At 41.6% G+C, this 14,731-nt stretch overlaps 2 protein-coding genes across 7 annotated transcripts; one reads left to right on the top strand and one right to left on the bottom strand.

Moving 5' to 3' along the window:
• Positions 1-450: 450 nt before the first annotated feature.
• On the bottom strand, positions 451-6,549 carry luc7l (LUC7-like (S. cerevisiae)). Of its 4 annotated transcripts, XM_037080990.1 has the most exons (12): positions 6,339-6,354; positions 4,833-4,903; positions 4,446-4,529; positions 3,688-3,782; positions 3,471-3,569; positions 3,282-3,392; positions 2,971-3,114; positions 2,683-2,859; positions 2,436-2,524; positions 2,299-2,328; positions 2,030-2,191; positions 451-1,699 (listed from the first exon to the last, which is right to left on the bottom strand). In XM_037080990.1, exons 3-12 carry the CDS (start codon positions 4,453-4,455, stop codon positions 1,579-1,581), a joined length of 1,038 nt encoding a protein of 345 aa, XP_036936885.1. In that variant the 5' UTR covers positions 4,456-4,529; positions 4,833-4,903; positions 6,339-6,354; the 3' UTR covers positions 451-1,578. The 4 variants fall into 4 exon arrangements, with proteins under 4 accessions (XP_036936885.1, XP_036936884.1, XP_036936883.1 ...); XM_037080989.1 differs by lacking the exon at positions 4,446-4,529 and having other exon boundaries at positions 6,339-6,488; XM_037080988.1 differs by lacking the exons at positions 4,446-4,529; positions 4,833-4,903 and having other exon boundaries at positions 6,339-6,549.
• A 128-nt stretch (positions 6,550-6,677) lies between these two features.
• Positions 6,678-12,815, top strand: fam234a (family with sequence similarity 234 member A). Of its 3 annotated transcripts, none has more exons than XM_037080986.1 (12): positions 6,678-7,021; positions 7,752-8,053; positions 8,137-8,247; positions 8,353-8,535; positions 9,055-9,179; positions 9,412-9,544; positions 10,247-10,379; positions 10,504-10,644; positions 11,059-11,140; positions 11,241-11,393; positions 11,478-11,580; positions 11,664-12,815. In XM_037080986.1, exons 2-12 carry the CDS (start codon positions 7,783-7,785, stop codon positions 11,873-11,875), a joined length of 1,647 nt encoding a protein of 548 aa, XP_036936881.1. In that variant the 5' UTR covers positions 6,678-7,021; positions 7,752-7,782; the 3' UTR covers positions 11,876-12,815. The 3 variants fall into 3 exon arrangements, with proteins under 3 accessions (XP_036936881.1, XP_036936880.1, XP_036936882.1); XM_037080985.1 differs by having other exon boundaries at positions 7,749-8,053; XM_037080987.1 differs by lacking the exon at positions 6,678-7,021 and adding an exon at positions 7,043-7,262.
• The last annotated feature ends 1,916 nt before the right edge of the window (positions 12,816-14,731 follow it).

Below are 14,731 nucleotides of genomic sequence, written 5' to 3'. Positions count from 1 at the left end.
AAACTGAACTTAAAAAAACACAGTTTCACAGATGTACTTTGTTTATATTTGGCGGACCCTGCCACCACTCTGGCTTCAAACGGTGTTCAGAGGACCTTATTTTCCTCTGAGAACAGCTTGTTTATTCACTTATGGAAAATATAGATATTTCTGAGTTTGTATAATTTTGTGAATATTAAAATTCTGATTTTGATTTTTTTTAATGCCCTCACAAAAGTTTGATTAAACTCACCAAAGAACAAAGGGCAACACTGATTAGACCCTCTATCATGCAACATAAGGGTCATTTTGATGTTCATCATGAAACCAAATTATTTGGCAGTGTATTGTTGATGTTCTGCTGTGTAGTTAACTCAAATTAAATGCACTTATCTTTGTAAAAAAAAAAAAAAGATAATCTAATAATTCAACTGTGAAATAACATTGACAAGAAAGACCAGCAGACTAAGATTAAAATCGTGGGATTTTTTTTTAATTGAGACTTTAAAGAAAGTTTTCCAGCAGAACATAAACAGATGACTTCACACATGAGGTCAAAGCAATGCATCCAATAAAATCTGTTTTCAATTATAAATCTATTCACAAGGGAATTTGTCCAAATTGGGCTGAAAGTTGAATTTTATGACTAATAAAAAGGTATGTACAGTTACAGCACTGAATGAATCACTTCTGAACCTTCTGCGTCACGTGCCGACTATCTTTGCAGTTAACATTTATTTTCTTTATTTTAAATAAAAGAAATCAAGATAGAAACAAATGAGACAAGATATTTCAAACAAGCACTCACTTATACTGGCCAAACTCTAAATCAATAGATACCCTTCACTACTGTCAACATAAAATAACTTGATTAAAGAAAAAAAGTGGACAACGAGAGAAATACGTTTATTACTAATTCTCGCAACTTTAAAACCCTTTGGTTTTGAACTTTGTTCCTAAAACTTTAACTGGGCTTTATTAAACTTAGTAAATGTGGACATTCAAGAACTGCACTCAGGCAGTACAACAACAAATGTCGTTTACCAGGAGAGAAGACTCTTTAGAAGGAGATTTAAAATTAAAAAAAGAAGAACTTGATAGGAGGAAGGTTTTCAGACCATGACAATCAGTAGGCCCAAAACATATTTACAGACAGATTCTGTACCAAAAGACCAGTAATCGATAAAAGAATATGGATTAGTTACATTTACGCTTCAGCCCAGCAGACCATCAGTTTACTTTCTCTGGTAGAATCATTATAGGGTAGTGTATAACAAGACATGAGATGTATTGGATACAGACGGCCACCAAATTACAGATGTAGGTATTACAATACACTCCACTACTGATCAATAACTAATCCCCCACCCATCCAATACAATCTTCTCATATATCTGGATGCTAGAAAATGTAATCCATACAATATTTCAGGTACACTCTGGCTCGGCTGCATCAACTGTAAAAGCAAAAAAAAGGAGGCAGGCGGGAGAACAGAGGGGTCAAGGCAAAGGACTGTGTAACATCATGTTATTATAAATGGACAGACAGGTGAGGGAGACAGGAGGAGGTTATGTGTCGTGATTGATGAGAGTGTGGTCTTCAGAGGTCCCCTGCGTCCCTGTCATCTCCCCTGCGGGAGTCCGACCTGCCGTTCATACCGTCCCTCCTGTCTCGCTCCCGTGACCTGTCTCTGGAGGAGCGCTCTCGGTCCCTGGACGACCTGAGAGACGAGACAGAGTGAGATAATCAGAGAGGTAACAGCAGTGTGAGCAGACTGGAGAAAGTAGAAAGCCAGAGATATACTACCAACTTTGAGTACAATATCCTGCTTATTTGCTAAAACCAAAGACCCTTACAAAAAACTTAAAGCTTCTGCTAAAATATAAACAGAATATCAGATATGTCGCCAGTTAAAGTTAAGTTCGGCTGCCAAGTTACATAATCAAATATGAAAAACTGCACTCATGACAAATGTGTTGGATCTGTTTCTTGGTAGTTACATACTGTGTGGGCATGGTGTGAACTGTGTAAGCGGTTTCCCTGTATTTACTTGTGTTTGGAGCTCTGCTCGTGGCTGTGACGGTGTCCTCGGCTGCGAGAGCGGGATCGGCTGCGATGCCTCCTCCTCCTCTCCCTGGAGCGTGAGCGAGAACGGCGCCTCTCTCGTGATGCGGAGCGTGAGCGTCTCCTTCTGCGGTCACGAGAGCGGGACCTGAGAAAGTCATGATGTGACATGTCAGGTACAATTCATAGTAGATAGTCGCTTTCATCAGATATATAGTTGATCTAAAATGTAAATTGATGGAGCAGCTTTCTTACCTTCTATGCTCTCTGCTCCGTGATCTGGTCCTGTGAGATAAATGGATGCCAAAACCATTAGTTTGACAATAAAAAAAAAAGCTAGTCAACAGATGAACTAACATTACTGTCTACGGGATTTTAAACGTTGGACTCACCTCTTCTTCATCCTTTCCTCTTTCTCCCTCTCTTCTCGTCTCTTTAGTCGCTCCTGGTTCCTTTTTTCCTGCTTGTCAACCACAGTTTTCTAAACAAATAAAAACATAGAATCTAATTAAAAGTGAAATCATTTTCATCAAAATCTTAACAGTTCATGACCTACTTCTTGAAATATTTGGAATTAATTCTTGCTTGTTGTAGTAATGGGATCATAGGGGGTACATGGTAGGACAGGTGGGCTCATACCTTTAATTGGTCCAGTTTCTCTCTGATCTGGATGAAGCCCAGGTGAAGCTTCCCGCCGAAATGGTCGGCCAAGCGACGGTCATTGTCATGGAGACCGAGGTAAGCAGAGCACACCTCACACACCCGAAGCTTCTGCTGCTGGAAGCTGGAAGCCGGCATAGAGTTTCTGTACTCCTCCTGTGAAGAGACAAGAAAAAAGGTGTCATTAAAGCATGATGAGAGAGAATCATTCATATGAGGAAATCACCACATCAAGCTGGAAGCACCTCCAAAACACCCCTTACTTACCTCTGCATCCTTCTTCTTAGTGCGGACCTTCTCCACTTCCTGCAAGACCTTCTGAGCCTCATCGACGTTGCCCTCAGCTCCAAGTTGCTCAGCCTTGGCCAGGAGCTTCCCAATTTCCTCATTCAGTTCATGAACCTTCTCTGCCTGAAATAAGGAAAAACAAAACAAAACACAACTTATTTCTGATATGTCCGTCACAAAACACACAGCAATAACACATTTTTTAGACTTGGCACTTACGAACCAAATATGTGTATGTAATACACAGATATCACTATGCCTGTGGTTAAAAAAACCAACATGTCACTCACCTTTGCTGCCACCTCAGCACTGATCTCTTCTTGGGTCTCAGCGAGGCGTTTCTTGGCTAGTTCTGTCCTCCTGTCACAGTCGGCAATGAATGACTCCAGGTGATCGACCGCCTTTAGGAGTAAAAAATGTGTTAACAGTTAAACCAACTCTGTAGATTTGTTAACATGTTTAAAAGAGGTCTTACTTACGTCAAGCTCAAAGAACAGATCTCGCTCCTTAGAGGCAATTTCATAATCTGCCCGAAGTGCCAGGTCATGGATCTTCGTGCACTCCCCCAGGTCCATACGCTGTCATGAAAACACAAGCAGACGTGAATCAAACTGCAAAAACTCAAACATTAATGAACTGATATTGATAAACTGTGAAAAATAAGACACTGGAATAGTTTCTGTGTGGGACACTTACAGTTCCAGACAGGATGTCATGTGGACAGCAGTTTAGAAGATGACTTTTGCAGACTCGCTCGTCAGTGAACTTGACCCTCTGTCTCGTCTCATCCCCTGAAACAGTCCAAAAAAACAATCAGTGAGAAAGACCTCACATACTTGTGAGCAGAGGCGAGGTCTCCAGTGCTTTAATATACATTACTATAAATGCACTACAATCACTGGGCAGATATGCGTTACTATGACTGGATTCAAGCATTCTGTGCCCACCTAAATGAATGAAAACCAACTTTTATTTTTATGATCTGATGGACTACAGTCTCTATCTATTGATGTGTCGAGATTGAAGAAGTGAAAGTTAGATGCGTGCCTGTATATGGCACTTCCTCTTGTTCTTGGTGCTTACCTTACCAAACCTCAATAAAAAAATGTGATGACATTAAAGCCTCACCTTGGTTTAACTTGTGATAAGGCTTAATGTCCACTCTGTTAATGTGGAGCATTATGAGATTATGCAAATGGGGCACGAAACTGTTAAATAACTAAATTCTTGTTGTCTCAATTTACTAATGTGAACAAAGCTAACTTGTGTTCATTACATTTGGCTTACAGGAAAGACTGCTATCAAGATTGTGATAAGAAATGTAAACAGTTCAGACAAATGTTCGAGCCAAACCTTTTACAAATATGAAACACAAATTGAAACAAAAAACACAAAAGAAATCCAAGAAAAAAAATGTAGGTTATACACACTGCGATCTGCACCACATACTGTACCCTTCTGCATCTTCAAGACCTCAGCAGCAGAATTTTAAACCCGCTGTAGAAAAGTATAAATGGGAACAGTTTTCTTGCCCATACCTGTAGTAAGAAGTTGGGAGTCATACACAAGTCAGATTGTAAATGATGTGTGCAAAGGTTTTGTTTCGATGACTGCTAAAATTGCCTTCTGAAAACAGACGTCTAATGGACAACTGCTCGTTTGGATTCAGCGCGACCAGACGTCTTAGCTCAAGCTGCATATCACTACTCCAAATTGCAATTCTATTGCCACTGAAGATATACCCATTTGTTTGATTACAAAAAGGCTACAATAACTTCCGGAAGGCAAACAAATTGTTTGGATATTCATCATAACAGCTTTAAAAATTATGTGTGACTCACGGCTCGATGAACATGAGGCTTTTCTGCAACTCCTTTGCAGATTGATGTAGGCTGGCATAGATACACTGAACCTTAATGAATAAAATAAAGGGGCCACAATTGTTCAGTTTGTATGCAACAAATGTATGGGAAGAATTTGATATCAATCTCATCACACATACACCCACAAACTCACAAAACAAATGTACTCTAACTGTACAGATCGAATTATCAACTTGGTAAAAGACAATCCAAAGGGCTGTAATTCTATTCAATCAACCTCTGATTTGTAAAATGGCAGGGCAGCAATAAGCTGTCAATTTCTGCTCATCACAATCAGACTTGACAGCTGATTTACCTGCAAATGTTTGTATCCATACGGCTGAATGAAAATCCCTCAAACTTTAATTTAGCAGATGACAACCAGTATGATTTTGATTTTCAAATTAATCTAAAAAAACCAAAACAACGATATATTTATTCAAATACCAAGCAAGAATGTTTGTACAGTTTGTTCTACACCCAGGAACAACCAGTGAACATTAAATTATGAACTATAATTACAGCAGATTAATCAGTAAAATTCAAGGTAACATTACTTGTGTATTTCTATTTAGTGCTACTTAATACTTCAACTAAATTCCGGAGGCAAATATAGTACTTGTTTCTCACTATATTTATCTGGAAGCTGCAGTCACATGTGACCTCCTTGACCTAGTTACATAAATAATTTAACAGTGTAAGTGGTTGCGAACAAACGCCACCTTGATCCAGCTACAACAGTAAAACATTAATTCTTACAATTACTGTTTACTTGGTAATAACAATACAAAAATCCGAGTAACACTGACAGGAGCCACTCTGTCACATCAGAGTTTTTAATCATTGATACTTCGAACCTTAATAACATCAAGTGCAGATAACTTTAAATTCAACTTGAATATTTTAACTTCAAGGTTAAATGGTTATTGTTATTATCCCTTTGATCTGCCACAGGTAATTCTCACATTACGTTAGCAATAAATCGGGTATTTCTCAGTTAAATAGACAGATCCATGAAACCTACTGTTAATTCAGCAGTGAACATTTGTCCAAGTAGAACAGATGTTATTAATTTCAGTAGTTTGAAGTGAATATTTGCCAGAGACATTCAAACTGTTAAACTTAGCTAAATGCTAGGTAGCATGGCGCCTCAAGCTTCCATAACTCTACAATAAACTGTATCGTTAGCTCACGTTAGCTTAGCTAACAGCTAAGCTTTCGGTTGACGCTAAAAGCGTTAAAGCCGAAACTAAAACGTGGCGGCTCCTCACACTAAAATGAGCCAAAATGGATACAAACATTAAATCCTTAAATAATCCGTATAGGCTGATGGACTCTTGTGTCATTGTATTTTACACAGCCATCTGCAGTAAGGTTACATCCATTCATGCAGGTCTGTCCATCACACACCAACACAAGCCAGCCTCAGCAGTGGCTCCATCTTGGCTAGCTAGCTAGCTCAGCTAGCATGCTACGGCAACTCACCATCCCTAGCTGTTCCCATGAGCTGGTCGAGCAAAGCTCTCATTTGAGCTTGGGCGGACATTGTTGTTGGTCTCCAGTCGATAGCGCTATAAAAAATAAGCAACTGAAAGAACTCCTTAGTGTTTTTGTTAGGTTAATTGATTATTTATTCGTCCAAGCATCACCGCTCACAGCTTTTCTCAATTTCGTGGACGAGCCTGTTTCCGTTTTACATTAGGGAAGTGACGACAGAGCCTGTTGTTTGAAAGTTCCGTTTAGGGAGGGTTACTGGTGTAAAATTGACCAATCGTAGCGCTTGAGAACAAGTGGGTTAGCCAATCACAGCGGGTTGAGCCGAACCATGTATCGGTGCCCTGAGCTTAGCCTCTCAGGCAGTAGCTGGACCAGTATGTCGAGTACTGGTAGCTCCTCTAACTAGTTATATTAGGTTTCAGTTAAAGACGGCAACTGCTTGTGATGGTGTCATAGTTAGGGGTGTTCATCCTCGTTTAGATCGTAAATTCGTCAACACAGGCACAGAGAAAGCGCTACCCGGAAGACAAACTTATGGCAATGAACCACACTACAATAGTGGGCTTGCCTTTGATTTGTTTACGTAGCTGAGGTTGACAGGCGCTGACAGGCCCGCTGTCTACTCCAGTTAGCCCCACCAGCGACCACTTCGGACAAGAGTGGACAGTAAAGTAAGAAACTTTTCTCTAGTTGGTGTAAATCCTTCATGTAACCTCAAGTGACGAGACTTCCGTGGTAACTTCACCCCGTGTTCCCGCCTGCGTAGGGCCTGGCTTTGTTCGACAAGTTAGCGACTCAGCCAGGTGTTCACCGTGAACTTTGTAAGCCAAAGCTCGCTAACAGTGGTAGCTATCCGACACTGAACTGCTCTGAGCGAGCGTTCGTCTGGGGCTGCTTAGCTAACATTACACGGTAATTTCACTGTTTTTTAAAAAATGATTCTGACACGAGATATGCTGCTAACGTACACACCTACTTTTTTTCTTTTCTTTTAAGGAGTATTAAACCTTTGGGTAGGGAGCCAGCAACAGGACATGTTGGCCTGGGGGCTGATTGGTCATTATGGGTTCGTTGTTTTTGTGCAGAGAAATCTCTGGAGTCAGTGCTGGCACGTCTGAATAGGCTCAGACCCACAAAGGTTGATGCAGCAGAAATAGCTGGACTGATAGACACTGCTGCCTTCAGTATTTTTTCATGTGCTATATCTGTGAATGCCAACGAGTTTTGTCTGTTTATCACTGGTGGCTACTTCGACAGATACAGGTTTGTAGTCGACTCCACACTGGGACAGATACAGGAGAAAACTGTAAGCCACGATGGGATGAATTCACTGTGTGTAAACGTATCAGTGTCATGCAATATTGTGAGGTTTTATTGTGTGCTTTCCCACCCTGCAAGTAGATCTGTGGGCCGGTGATGCATTGAGGCGACCATGGAGACCACAGGCAGTGCCACCGAGGGCGACCCACTGAAGAGGGGAGAGGACGGTGCAGAGACGGGAACAGTGCCGACAGCAACAGAGCTGAAGAAGAAGAGTTGCAAGGAAGTCTTGGGGTTTGCCAAATTGACCCACTGGCGTACCGCAGTCTTCTTCCTCTCCTTGTTCCTGTGCCTCACCATAGTGTTTGCCTTCTCCTTCATCATCCCCTGTCCTGTCAGACCGCAGTATCTCACCTCCTGGAACAGGACTTTCACTGATGCAGGTGTGAAAAAATGTGGGCCTTTGACCACTTGATAGTGTTTTAAAAAGTGGAACTAACCACTATGCTTTCTTTATCTACCACAGTAACGTATGACTTCTTGGCCATTGAGGATACAAGCAAGGACAAGGTGATGGATGTCCTGTTTGTCTTCAAAGACACAGAAGGCAGCAAGAACAATACGTGTGCTGGTGCAGGTACAAAGTGTTCTCCAGTTTTAATCAACATGTTCTGAGGATTGCATTGTATTGTATATTTTTTTGTAATTCAGCCATGCACTGTGGGGTTTTTTTTTTTTCCAGGTCTGCCCTCGCCATGTTTTTTTTTGTCAGCAGTGGATGGGACTGATGGAGAAACACAGTGGGAGCGTCCGCTGGATCCTGAGTACCACTGGGCCCAGTGTGGTCTGGATGAAGGAACAAGCAGAGAGTGGGACTGTCTGCTGTCCCATTCTGACCAGCTCACGGCCGTTGACAAATACACTGGTTAGTGACACATTACTCTGTCTCTGTTTGTGTGATACAAATGACACCAATTTTGTTACTTTAAATTTCTATGCAACTTTTACAGATCTTTGCATTCATGCCAACAAAAATAATGTCCTACATTGAGAGTGTGTCATTTTAGGCTGCAAAAAGCAATTATTGACATTGTTGATTAATCTTGACAACTGCTTTCTCACTTAATCGATTAGTTTATGAGTATATAAAATATCAGAAAATGGTGAAAAATGTCACAGTCTTTCCCAAAGCCCAAGATGATCAAATATGAATATATTATTTAGTCCACAACCCAAAGATACTCAGTTTACTGTCAAAGAGTAGTAAATAAGCCAGGACAAGATCATTTTCCTAATGCTACTAAATCAATGTCTTACTAGACCTATAGTCTTTGTTTGTTAACCCAAAGTAAAGAATTAACTTTAATGCTTAGAGAGAAACTGTAGTTTTTGCTATAAAATTCTCAATCCGATTGAGAGTTCCTGTGTGATTGTGCGTGTACAGGTAACGTCAGCTGGCAGCAGCCTCAGCCTTCTGGTCTGCGCAGCACTGTGCCTGTTCTCAGTGTCCCAGATCTGGATGAGGACAAGGTCAGCGATGTGGCTCTGGTGGCATCTGACAACACTCAGGTAAACATCAGTGAGGTTATTTTCTGTTGCTGCTTCATTCATGTCCTTGCTTTGCTTATTTCTAACAGTGTGGGGATCAAGTCCTGTTTAAACAGGAAAAAAAACCTCCTCTATAATATCTGGCTGTAACAGGACACACATGCAAATAATGAGCACTGGCAATGAAATCTCAAATGATTTTTTCAACAATAGAGAATTGACCTAATTTTAATGTCTGCCATCACAATTGCAGACTCAGCTAGTATTCCTCTCAGGGAAGACAGGTGTCCAGATTGGTTCTACAGTGGTTCTTGATTCTCCAGAGACGACCAATCATCTTCTCCATCACACTAAAGGAGGTTCTCACTATGTACTACTCCAAAAAGGTTTGTATCTGAAACCAGCTATGGAGGGGTGAAAACCAAAGGGGCGTAAGAGTGATTGAAGAGTGAACATTTGTCCAACTTAGAATAAAAAAACTGAACACAGTAGTTCCAACGTTTTAAAAAAGTTAATTCAGTCTTTAATATTTAAACCTTGTAAACATGTGGTATCAATATACTTGAACAAAAATATTTCTTTATTGCATTACATTTCAACTGCACTTATGTCCTTCTGACCCCAAATAGTTCAGAGTGTTCAGTGTTAGGTCTTTTGGTTTTTGGTTATTAATTCTGGAATTCTTTACGTTGTAAGTCTTGCTCAGTCTTTTTTTTTAACAGAACAGTGCAGCACTGCATCATTGTAGTTAAGAAGTGTCTGAAATTAGAAGCAGGTCAGCTGTTTAAAGACAAGACAGCCTGAGGATATAAATAATTTTAAAAGCTGCTATTATGTCTCTATAAACCAATGGGATTCGTCTTAAAACTGTCCTCAAGTTGTGTGCTACACTGTCAGGAAGGATTCTAATGTAGAAAATGGTGACACTTGATCAGAGACTAGAGAACGTCTCGTCTTGGGCTTATGTAGCTTAGTGGTCAGCTAATAAAATATAAATACAGTTTAAGATGCACTGTTTGACACTTATGTATACACTTGGTTGTACTCTCCTCTTGATGGCAGCAGTGAGTAATGTTGTGCTCCTTCAGACACTGGCCTGTATGGACTGGCACTGTGGAGGATTGCTGCCAAGGCTAAAGCAGGTGTGAAGGCAGGCCTCAAGAAAGACAAATACTGGGAGGAAAAAGCCAATCCGACGTCTGGCCTCGTACCTGTCTACGAGTAAGAGGCGGCCCACACTCACCTGCCGATAAATGTTTCACCAACACCCGTTTCTCCTAAGCAGCCTGTCGTCATTGTGCCTGCAGGTAGAGACTTTGGCTGATATTTATTTTTCACATTACAGAGCTGACTCTGTGAGAAAAGTGCTAAGAGTTGGAGAAACTGAGACGCCCAACCTGCTACTTGTGACGGGGAAGGAGGTGGCGTTAGTTGACGGAAACAGTTTGCAGCTGCTGTGGAGGATGAATACAAGCTCAGTCCTCAGGTGACCCTTCTGTTTGTTTTGATACTGCATGTCAAATTTAGTTGTTGATAAAACAAATAATTGATTAAGAGATACAGAAACAATAATTTTGGCAACCATTTTGAGCAAAAATGCCACAAAAAAACACACTAGTTCTGGCTTCTCAAATGTGAATCTTAATAGTAATCTGGTCCAAATTAGAATATGTGGTCAGCCTGTTTTAGTTTGCTTAGATGGTCTGAAAAGTCGCTTAATCCAGTGACAGATTTTATCAAGTTGGCAACACTGCTGGGAATCAAATTGTGCCACGATGAGTCATTTTTATCGATCAGCAACCCCTTAAAAACCCAGTATAGTTACATTATGGTCATCATTGTTTTTGGAGGCCGTGCACTGTCATTATAAGTCTTCTCCACTGTGTCTTCATTCATTCAGTGAGCCCTCCTTTGGACACTTTAACAAAGACGAAGTACTTGACATCGTGGTCGAGGAGGATATCGGCAACCACACAAAGAGGGCATGTTGACCTCTGTTAACCTTTCCAACACTCAATTATCTGAGTCCAGCCTCTCTTTGAATCGCATTTTAACTGGACCTCTTGTCTGTCTCATATATAGGTTATGATCCTTGATGGGAAGTCTGGTGGCCTGCTGTGGGAGGTCAACCTCTTAGCCGCTCCTAACTCGCCAGGACCCGCCTCAATACACACCACCAACTCCTTCTCCATCTTCGTGTTTTGGGGCATGATGCCTTCAGAGACCAACTCCTCTGTGAGTGCGCTGCCCTTTATTAAAAAGACGCGTGTTAACGGGTCCCTCATAAAATGCTAATCGGACTCAAATGTTGCCTTCCAGGTCCCGTTAATTAGTGACCGGCGCTCTTACCTGCTCCATCCTCTCTACACTAAACTTCTCCTTGAGTCGAACACCTCTGTGGAACACATCATTACACTTAAAGGTGCTTTTTTTGCTCTTTGTTTGTTTTGACAAAATGATCACATGAAGTCGTTTGTGTGACCTGTATTGCTGTGTTTATCTCAGCCACTCTGCTGGAGCGTGGTCGCCATGCCGCCTACATCACACTGTCCGGTCCTGAGAAGGAGGGAGCAGAAGGCACTGTGGTCCTCAGCAAGCGAAAGCTGAAGCAGGACGTCCCGTACAGCACCGTGCACCGTATCGGCACAGGCGGAGGTTCAGAGAGCAACGATGACATCAAAGAGGTCTTCAACCGCCTCCGCTTCAGCGACTGGTGAAAGGAACCAACTGTATTATGCACGGTACATCGATCTGTGGCGTAGCTAAACTCTAAAAACCAAAGTGTGTGTACACTAGCTATGACTTTCCAACTGCTGACAACCAAAAGAAATATTTAATGTTTAGAGACTTGACAGAGTTCTTCCATTGGACGAAGTGGGCATTAACTATTTTCAGACTTGACTGCAGCATGAGTTTGATCTCCCCCAGTGTCCAAAGAGCTGCAGTTCTCTGACAATCTCTTAGTTCAGGTGGTTGTTCTCCTGCTGATAAATCCAAATTGAGGACCTTCCTTGCTGTATTTCTAGCACTTTCATGTATCAATGCAATGCTCCTTTTTTTTTTTTTAATTGCAGAGGCTGGATTATTATTTAGATCTATGCAACTTTACGTCGCACTGGGCTTTAAAGGCCGCAGCCTGTGTATTTCAAACTAAAGTAGCCTTAAAAGAACGCTAACACAGTCATAGGGCTTTTGTTTATTTTGATACATTTCCTCAAACTGAACAGCAAAGCGGACGTACCTTAAGGTGTACTATGTGGCGTTACATTTGTGTTACGTGTTCAGTGGTGTTGGTCTGGCAGTGTTTTAGTCAGTGGTACTGTTGGCAATAATCAAAACGTGTGTGTCCATACTCACTCAATCCAAGATGCTGTAACTTGTGATGCTCTTAAACGCACACTGACTTGACCGTTAAGGCACTCAATGCAGGGTGTCAGAGGTTTTCCATAATACTGAGTTGTTGTTGTGGGTTTACGGCTCCTTTTTTAAAAGCTGTTTTATCAGATTAGTTCATTCAGTGGAAATGAGGTTCTTGTCTTTGCTGTACATGAATATATTGAACCTGTTGGACGTGCCTTTGTTCGAGCTCTTATCTTTTCTTTCTGACTTGGTATGTTTTGAATTTGAGCAATATTAAACTATTTTAAAATAACTGTGTTTGTTGAGTCTTCATGGTGTCTCACTATAGGAGCGAATACAATGAGGATAAATGATACCTGCGGGGGCAGCAACTGAGGCTGGAGCCTTCTTTGCAAAACCAACCAAACTGAGTTATCTGAGAGCAGTGAAATCTTTCTGTCCCATCTTTTTATCAGCATTTATCTTTGATCAGCGTACAGTTGATTTCATGAGGGACATCGTCTGAGGTTAATTTCTAGGGTAATGTCCAGCTGGTTGACAATAGCTACTCGGAAAAAGTGCTTAAAACTACTTGGTAAGAGCCTGTCAACCTTACTGAAAGGTCAGAAATGTCAACTTTGAATTACAGTGGAAAATCATTGTCAAAATAATAAAAAAAAACATTCATTTACTTGTATGGCCCCCACAAAAACCCTAAAACATTTTTTTTAACTAACCTACATTTTATAATCTGACAAAAGTCAGGACACTAATTACATCAGAATTATACAAATAGTAAAGTAGAATATTGAAGAAATGTTGCACAGGCTAAAAAGTTATGCTTTACTTTTTAAAAGTAAATTCTGTTTGATTTTACATGCTGCTGCAAAATACAGTTAAACTACAAGTTAAATTGCTTATAGTTCCATCACTGTGTAAGTTTCTGATGCAGGACAGCTGATTGTTGAGTCTCTTTCCATCCATCATCTGCAACCACTTGTGCTTCACAGGGCTGCGGGACACTGGAGTTGATCCAAGGTAAGAATGGGCGAGTGGCGGGGTACGCCAGTCTTGCGCCCAGATTGTGTAATACCAATCAAAATCAAACACCAGACCGGTTCTTTGACATGGACCTGAGCCATTTACCCGAAGCATTGGTATTTGACGACATGGGAACGAGACTCAGCAATCAGCTCTCTTTACTCCAGATTGTGTTGCTTTAAAAATGTTGCATCAGGCAGTGGAATCCTGCCCCGTCATCTTACGTATTCAGAGAAATCAGTAATCAGTAACATGAAGCCAAGTGTTTGCTGCCCTCTTGTGTTGGACTGGAGACGCTAGTTTAATGCATTGCAAGACAACACCGCAGCCATGCGCACTGAGTCCCGCCTGTCCATGGATGTATCGACTCCAGTCACGTATCACACACGCACACACAGCTGTACAGTACACTTTACTCCCTCAATCATTACCGCGCGTTGTTTGGTCACCATGACGCACAGCCGCCGCTGGGCCCTGCCCTCCTGAAATAACGACGGGAAAGGAAAGTCGCTCCTTGTAGGGAAATAACCAGAGCATGAACCACGACGCCCGGCGTACCTGGCGTGTTTTTTTTTTCTTTTTAAGAAAACGTCGCACGGCAGGAAAAACAGGCGCAGAGACGTGTCTGAAGGTGGAGACGCGGAAACAGGACGCTGCGGGGTCAGGATGAGGACACAGGATGGAGCACCTGATCGGAAAAGAGCGGACTCGTGTAGAGCAGATTTCTAACACTATAGAATCAGTCCTGACCTGTTGTTCAGCTTGACACATACCATATGATCTAGGAGCAGCCGCGGCTGATAAGGACTGCGCTCTCCGACGTGACTCACACAAGTATCGCCTCCGCGTCCTCACATGACCAGCTGCGATTCTTAGACAGAGTTTCCGATCTGGACTAAGAATGAGCTGAACACACCGAGTTCAGCTGAATTAAAAGACACGTTGAGCACAAACACACAAAACTCACCTGAAATACCTTAAAACAGAAAAAAAAAACCCCACCTCAAACCAAACATCTGTAAATGATTAACAGGCGGAACGCTTCCGCACGCGGGAGAAAAGTTCACATCTGTATGATACACGCTGTTAATACAAAGACACGCTCAATCACCTAATTCCCACATCACCTGATCCCTCTTATCTCTCTCTCTCTCACACACACACACACACGCACACACACACACACGGACACA

This window comes from Acanthopagrus latus, chromosome 20, assembly GCF_904848185.1.
Source record: "Acanthopagrus latus isolate v.2019 chromosome 20, fAcaLat1.1, whole genome shotgun sequence".
In the NCBI taxonomy this organism is placed as follows: Eukaryota; Metazoa; Chordata; class Actinopteri; order Spariformes; family Sparidae; genus Acanthopagrus; species Acanthopagrus latus.
Note: the sequence above shows the minus strand (reverse complement) of the source record. Positions and strands in the feature narration are given on the sequence as shown.

Coding starts and splice junctions, on each gene's coding strand:
- luc7l (XM_037080988.1), bottom strand. CDS start 6,399: ATGTCCGCCCAAGCTCAAATGAGAGCTTTGCTCGACCAGCTCATGGGA. Junction 3,783..6,338: donor CATGGGAACAGCTAGGGATG/GTGAGTTGCCGT, acceptor GGACTGTTTCAG/GGGATGAGACGAGACAGAGG. Junction 3,393..3,470: donor ATCTGTTCTTTGAGCTTGAC/GTAAGTAAGACC, acceptor TTACTCCTAAAG/GCGGTCGATCACCTGGAGTC.
- fam234a (XM_037080986.1), top strand. CDS start 7,783: ATGGAGACCACAGGCAGTGCCACCGAGGGCGACCCACTGAAGAGGGGA. Junction 10,380..10,503: donor GGCCTCGTACCTGTCTACGA/GTAAGAGGCGGC, acceptor TTCACATTACAG/AGCTGACTCTGTGAGAAAAG. Junction 11,141..11,240: donor TCGGCAACCACACAAAGAGG/GCATGTTGACCT, acceptor TCTCATATATAG/GTTATGATCCTTGATGGGAA.